This window comes from Bos indicus, chromosome 5 (assembly GCF_029378745.1).
Source record: "Bos indicus isolate NIAB-ARS_2022 breed Sahiwal x Tharparkar chromosome 5, NIAB-ARS_B.indTharparkar_mat_pri_1.0, whole genome shotgun sequence".
NCBI classification, from domain to species: domain Eukaryota; kingdom Metazoa; phylum Chordata; class Mammalia; order Artiodactyla; family Bovidae; genus Bos; species Bos indicus.
Genome location: NC_091764.1, coordinates 67785598 through 67793314, shown reverse-complemented (window position 1 = coordinate 67793314; position 7717 = coordinate 67785598). Strand labels below are relative to the sequence as shown.

General features: G+C 36.0%; 1 protein-coding gene across 2 annotated transcripts in view; it reads right to left on the bottom strand.

The window, feature by feature from the left end:
- The window catches only part of HCFC2 (host cell factor C2), a 114985-nt gene that overhangs the window by 66848 nt on the left and 40420 nt on the right, over positions 1 to 7717 (bottom strand). Inside the window, exon 15 of one of the 2 annotated variants that reach the window (XR_011566666.1) lies at positions 5989 to 6274. Coding sequence is in view for 1 of the 2 variants with exons in the window: in XM_019961207.2 (XP_019816766.1) it covers positions 5960 to 6274 (315 nt within the window). In the remaining variant the exon portion in view is untranslated. Of the gene's footprint in view, positions 1 to 2726; positions 6275 to 7717 lie in introns of those variants that run through there. The other variant, XM_019961207.2, reaches the window with a different exon arrangement.

The following is a 7717-nucleotide window of genomic DNA, read 5'->3' as shown; positions in this document are numbered from 1 at the left end:
CAATCTAGAAATCTGAAAGAAAAAAAATCTTGAAACACTGGATCTATGCCTTGTACCCAACAACACAGGCCAAAGTTATTATCTTGGGTTAGGGAGTTGGTACAAGAGGTGGGCTAGGCCTGGAAGCAAATGGCTGGCAACACATTCCCAGGAAATGGAGAGCAGACAGAGTATCCTTTAGGTCCTATCTCCCCAACTGGGTTCCAGTCATTCAGAAAGTTCCAGACATCACTATGCTATTACTAAAATCCTAGGCTGCTGGCTGCAAGACCCAAAATCTTATCCATATGTGAACTGGAATGGACACTGCCACCAGGAAGTGCTAAACAGCAACTGGCTGCAGGATGATTTTGGACCAAGCAGTTGACAAAACCTACAGGGTCTCACCCACTCTCTTATATGCTATGCTGCCTTAAGTGGCACACCCACACCTTTGTTAAATCAGATATAATTATTATACCTGTAACTTTGCCCTCCTTCACTAAGAAAAAGAGAAATAGGGAGGGGACTTTCCTCAAGCTCTTAAGGAACTTCCACTCTGTCTTTTCAGAGAGGAGGAGGAATGGATAATTCCCTTGGTCAGAGCTGGACATTTGCTGGACCATGAATTGCTAGTGGACAGATTACTCTTTCTTCAAAGAGTAATTGAATTGAACTCTTTGTTCAAAAATAAACATTTATTTTTTAACATATACAGATACAGAAATAGAAGATACAGAAATCTATTTTGGATAAGGAGGCTGGTATAGCTTTTTCTTTCATCATTCAGTTTTTAGAATTAATTGTTCCTCCCCAGAATGCTGTAGTTCATGTTTTTCCAGGCTTGATTTTTAAAAAGTCTTTTCTGAGTTATAGAAATGCATAACTATATAAGAACTCCCAAGTATAACTGGGAAACCTGGAAGGAAGGTGTGCCACTGTCATTTTATTTTCAAGTAAAAATCCTCTGTCCTGTAAGCTTAGAGGTGACCATTGTGGCCTGACAGACTCCAGTGCAGTACTAATGCTGGGGCTCTGTGTCCTTCAGCAGCTCCCTGTGCTTACGTATTAAATAGGTAGGTAGCTTCTTCTAGACAACTGTCCATGGCTTTCCTGTGTGGAAATCAGAGACTGACTTTGGAAATATTTTTAGCTCATTTTCCTTATCATCCAAAATCATTAGAAATCCTGATCATTAAAAAATCATTATCTAGTAATGCCAACCGATTTCACTAAATGCTCATATCTTTTTAGATCAAAGAATCCCTCTTGCTATCTATACACACCCCTATTAAATCCTTTTTAGCCTAATAAATACATAGTAACATATCTCTTACTTATCTCAGAACTTCTCTTAGGAACTTAAGAAACAGCAGGGTAGAGTAAGACAAAGGTGGAGCTTGTATTTCCTCCAGAAGCTTATTACATCTGCTAAAATCTCTTTCCGTTTGAAAGCCTCCCTTGCACTTTGATGCCATTTGAGAAGAGGAGGGGGAGTATGGAAAGAGACAATTTTCTTTAATCATTTGTTAAAATATTTAAGTACCAGCTAAATGGCTGATATGGAAGAGAGATAAAGACCCAGTCTCTGCCCTAGAGACCTACCACCTGGCAGAGGGAGAGGAACAATGCTGACAAAAGCACAACAGCTTTTAGGCTGCTATGACAAGACTGAACAAAGGGCAGTGGGGGCACAGGAAAAAGGAGTCAAATCTCCCTAGAAATAAATTATGTCAGGAAAGGCTTCATCATATTGGCAACATTTACGTGAATCTCTGGAGACAGGTGGGAGTGGAAAAGAGGACTGCAGACAGAGGAGGTACATAAGAAGACAGAGGGCACAGTTTGACAGAAGCTAAAAGTGCAAGTGTCAAGTTTAAAGTGGTTAAAGTTTCAAATGATAAGATTAAGTACAATGAAACAATTCACCGGATTTGGGAAATGAGATGTTATCCCTGACCTTTGCTACAGCCATTTTGATGGAGCAGCTAGGACAGAAGACAGGCTGCTATGAATTAAAATGAAAAGCACAAAGAAAAAATATTAAAAGTAAACAAGACCAAAAAAAAAAAAGGAACGGGACAACTAGGTTAATCTGTTTCTTGCAGCCATTTGCTTTTTTACTTTCAAGCATACTAGTTTAGCTACAATAAAGTTTAGAGAAGCTTTATATTTGTATCAGAAAATGACTCCCAAACACAATCCACTAACTCATAAACAAGTTTTTAGACACATTTTATTCTTTATGTGCCAAAAAACTGATGCTTTTGAATTGTGGTGCTGGAGAAGACTCTTGAGAGTCCCTTGGACAGCAAGACCAAACCAGTCAATCCTAAAGGAAATCAACCCTGAATATTCACTGGAAGGATGCTGATGCTGAAGTTCCAATACTTTGACCACCTGATGCAAAAAGCTGCCTCAATGGAAAAGACCCTGATTCTGGGAAAGATTGAGGGCAGAAGGAGAAGGGGGCAACAGAGGATAACATAGTTGGATGGCATCATCAACAGAATGGACATGAGTTGGAGCAAACTCTGGGAGATAGTGCAGGAAAAGGTGTGCTGCGGTCCATGGGGTCGCAAAGAGTTGGACATGACTTAGCGACTAAACAACTAACAGCAACATTATTTACAAGATTGTCTATATCATTTTAGGTGATTTATACAAAATCAACATTTCTACAGATTTACTATACCATCACTAATTTTTCTTCCACGTAATTCAAAATAAATAACACCTGTAACTGGTTACAGTAGAGAAGGTGCTTTATTTTACATGTCACTGGTACACAGTACATAAAACTGCCTAAAGTTAGTCTTGGAAAACGTAACTGTCAGTTACTTATACCTTCAATGGTCAAGGACCAAGTCTCTTTTGTAACCTACTTCATTTAAGATCAGACGACTACAATACTTTTAAATACGAATAATCTCTTCATATCCAATGTTACAAGTTATTTTTATGCTACAAATGCTGCAATTTTAAAAAATATCTCCAGTTATATAGACCATATCTCTGCAACAAAACTCTGCTAGTCTGCAAGTCTTTGAAATAATGGGTCAACAGTTTAACGTTCTTACAGATGATTATATTTATGCGATTGGGTTAGAGGGAGCAGGGGCTCATACATGCAATCAGATTATTTGTTTTGTTTTTTTTTAATGCGGATAAAAGTGAGTTTATAATACCCTACTTCTAGTTGAGTTGCCAAAAAGTTTACTAAACTAAAATGAAGTCAGTACAATATTTTAGAAAACATAATTCTAAGAGCGTGCTACAGAAAAATCTTTTTACTACTATGTGAACCAAAGCTGCAGAGTCCAGGAGGATTGTGGCACAAAGACTTGTACATCTGAATTGCTTATTCAGCTAGGGGGAGTAAAGAAAGTAATTTAACTCAGTGTAAATCCTCTTACGAAAGATATCTGCATGTTATAACCCACTGCAACACCAGAGGATCTTCACTTAGAAAATGTGCAAATCATAAGAAGCTAAATGCACTTCTCCTATTATTTATCTCCATCCATTCTGTTCATAAACATATAGCTCAACGATCTTTTATTATTAATGTCAAAGCCACAGAGATTTCTCTATGGCATCTTTCAGTCACCAACCATTTATCAAAGGGATAAATATGACTAGAAGTTAATGTACAATTATAAAAAAAATGTTAAGAATTTGGGCTAATTCTCAAAGTAAATCCCTTGGTATACAAAGACTGCCTTTCACTCTAGAAAATAAGACATACTTTAGAACCACAGGTTCGTATTCACCTGCTAGTCTGGAACAGAAGAGGCATTTAAGCAAAGTAAACTAAAAAACAAAATACTAAATAGTTAGAAATGTACACACTCAAATATTCTATTCTTTGCTTAAAGTCAACTTATTCCTTGTCATTAAGAGAAGTGCTTCAAGATGCGAACTGTTAATGCAGTTTGATTAACAAACTGTTAATCCTTAATGAGAATAAGGGGTAAAAGCCAGACCTTTTCCTAATAAAGCAAGTAGATTATAAAATGACTGGGCTTGAAATATATACTTACTGTAACTTTGCATTCTTACTCTTTTTATAACTAAACATACACACATATGTGCAAAATTGCTTACCATTTATTTTAACTTTGGTTAAGTACTTCTTTAGCCTATATCAGACATATTATGGAAGCTATACAAATGATTACAAACATAATAATGAGGTAAGTTAAAATTCTACTAGTGCAAAAAGCAAGCATATGCCAAAAGCAATGCATATGAGTTAAACAAATGCAGAATGAAGCTCTCACCAGGGCAGGTGCTGGGCTAACAAACCAGAGAAGCTCCTTGTAAACACTGTTTGTAAAGTACACATTTAGAGATCAAGGATTCATATAGCCACAAAAAAGGTATTCTAACAACACCACAGTAGTGCATTTATTTTACCTTTAGAGTTTGGAAATCTCTCAATACGTGTCTAACAGTTTGCATATTTTCTTCAAGAGAAACTTAATTAGTGAAGACACATTAATTACAAATACTGTAGTATAAAAATCCCAGTTCTTTACAAAAATTATATATTAAAATATTCTATACACTTTAAATTAGTAACTGGAACATACATACATATCAGTTCTGCACAATTAAATCCATCTTTGCTGGGAGTATTATACATGAAGTTTGAGGACATAGCTACTCAGTCAACCTCAACCGGCAAAAGGTTACATGATATAAAAAGGACAGACCTGTGCTCCTGCAGTTACTGCAGCTTAGTCTGAAATGTCTTTTCTGCAATTATTGCTCTATATATTTATTCTGGATTCAAATAGGCAGTGGAACCATGAAATTCCTAAAAGGTTTAAAACAAGTCACCTGTAGCAGACTTTCCATAATGCCTATATGTATCTTTAAGGTTGTAGTGGAACCTGAGTAAGCTGTCTAATGCTTATATTTCAGTTGTAAAAAAGTTTATACAATTTCAAGGTAAAAACAATGCAAAAATAAAACATTTAGAGCATTTACAAAAATCTTACAAATGTTTAAAACACTTTCAAAACTCATGTCCTGTTAAGGTGCTTCTTTCTTTCTGTGATAAGGAGGACAAAAAACTCTGAATTTTTAATTATGAACATTTTAATTTCAGCAAAAGCAAAATTAGATCCATTAAGACAGATGTTAAAATATTTAGGGATAAACTTCACTTCTAATGAACATACTGAATTTAAGTGCTGAAAGGTACCTTAAAGGTAAACTTTTTTTTTTTAACTCCCTCATCTATTAATCAGGAAACTGAGGGCCAGGTAAGTGCTTTGGCCAAAAATATATTTCAATATATCAACCTGGTATGAATCGAGAAAACCCATTAATCTTTTTGTATGTTGCCATGATTCTTGGAAAATGATAAAAATTCCAAAGCAGAGTTTCTGAACTTGCTTCTTTCTTTTTTTTAATTTCTTAAGCTCTGTGCTAACTGTAGATAAACAAAGAAATGAATCAAATGGCTCCTAAAATCAGTATTACAAATATTATCCAGTAGAAGAAGTTGCTAGAGGACCACTGCTCATATAGAATAAAGTGAGAGGGAGTACTCAAAGACTGGACCTTTTCAGTGTAGGTAACATTTACCATATAAGACAGCACAGTGTACAACAGCCAGTTACTAGAATCATCTCAATAACTCTAGGATGACTGAGTTACATGGCCTTTATAAAAGATATTGGGGTAATAAAGCCTTTAACTTTTATCTTAATTTTACTATTTTTCTTTATAATAGAGCTATAACTATGGGGAAGAATTCATATACTGATTTTCAGAGAGGCTTTGCTTCTTTTCTATTTTTATTTGGATCTAGAATTGAGCAAATACATTTTAAGAACAACTTACAAACTCAAATTCATAACTGCTAGAAATACAGTCAGAGAATATTCTTTTAAATGACAAATCTCCAAAACCAGTTACTAATAAATAATCATCACAATAGCTTCAGTAAAAAAAAAAAAAAAGAAAATCAATTTAAAGGTGCTTTTTTATTGTTACCTTGAAGCCATCGAACTTGTGTAGCTGGTCCATATCCCTTTTCATTCTTTGCTGATATCCTGAACACAATGGCAGGCCTGGATGTATAATCAATATGTGCATTTGCAAGCTGCCCAGCAGTTACTATACATGATGTCTTAAGACCACAATAAATCCTCATAAACACAAGTTGACTTGGATTATCTTGTATTTGTGCTGTGCGGATAGCCAAGTAGGCTGAATATTCCAAAATATTTCCAGAAGGTGAAGTTGGAGGTTCCCAGGAAAGATGGATGCCCTCGACATTCTTAAAGAGAGCAGAAAAACAAAAACAGATAAAGGTTCTGAAGTTTTCTTTAATAGCATTTATTATGTTATCTTTAGAACACAAGATGCTTTTCACTAAAGTAACTGTATCAGATGTTACAACTTTTGTTGCTGATTTTTAAAAATTTACCTTACCTGGATCTATAATGTTTAATTTATGCCCTTTTAAAAAACATAACTAGGCTTAAATGTCTGCCTGTACACCCAAAGAACAAGATCTTTCTTATCTGAAAGCAGACCTCTTCTTCTCTAAACAGAGGTATGACCTTAGGATAAAATATAATCCAATTAAAAGCCAGAGGGCACAGTGGTGAAAATTTGCCTGCCAATAGCAGAGACGCAAGAGACACAAGATTGATCCTTAAGCTGGGAAGATCCCCTTCCCAACTAGGAAGGGTAGGAAATGGCAACCCAATCCAGTATTCATGCCTGGGAAAGTTCATGGACAGGGGAGCCTGGCAGGCTACAGTCCATGGGGTGGCAAAGAGTCAGACATGAATGAGCGACTGAACACACACATTAAAATTCTCTAGCATAATACTTTTCGTTTCTATAACAAGAACAAAATTAATATAAGAAGCATACACAGATCTCCCTGACTTTCCAAATCTGGATGCTATAATTCTGCTTGAAATTTGTGTCCTTAAAAATATCATGCCCAGTAGTGGAATTGCTGGATCATACAGTAGTTTTATTCCTTGTTTTTTAAGAAATCTCCATTTTGTTCTCCAAGTGGCTGTATAAATTTACATTCCGACCAAGAGTGCAAGAGGGTTCCCTTTTCTGCACATCCTCTCCAGCATTTATTATTTGTAGATTTTTTGATGATGGCCATTCTGACCAGTGTGAGGTGATACATCGTTGTAGTTTTGATTTGCATTTCTCTAATAATAAGCAAATAGAAAAGGAGTACATCAAGGCTGTATATTGTCACCCTACTTATTTAACTTCTATGCAGAGTACATCATGAGAAACGCTGGGCTAGAAGAAGCACAAGCTGGAATCAAGATTGCCAGGAGAAATATCAATAACCTCAGATATGCAGATGACACCACCCTTATGGCAGAAGGTGAAGAGGAACTAAAGAGCCTCTTGATGAAAGTGAAAGAGGAGAGTGAAAAAGTTGGCTTAAAGCTCAACATTCAGAAAACGAAGATCATGGCATCCAGTCCCATCACTTCATGGGAAATAGATGGGGAAAGTGGAAACAGTGTCAGACTTTATTTTTCGGGGCTCCAAAATCACTGCAGATGGTGACTACAGCCATGAAATTAAAAGACGCTTCTTCCTTGGAAGGAAATTTATGACTAACCTAGATAGCATATTCAAAAGCAGAGACATTACTTTGCCAACAAAGGTCCGTCTAGTCAAGGCTATGATTTTTCCAGTGGTCATGTATGGATGTGAAGAGTTGGACTGTAAA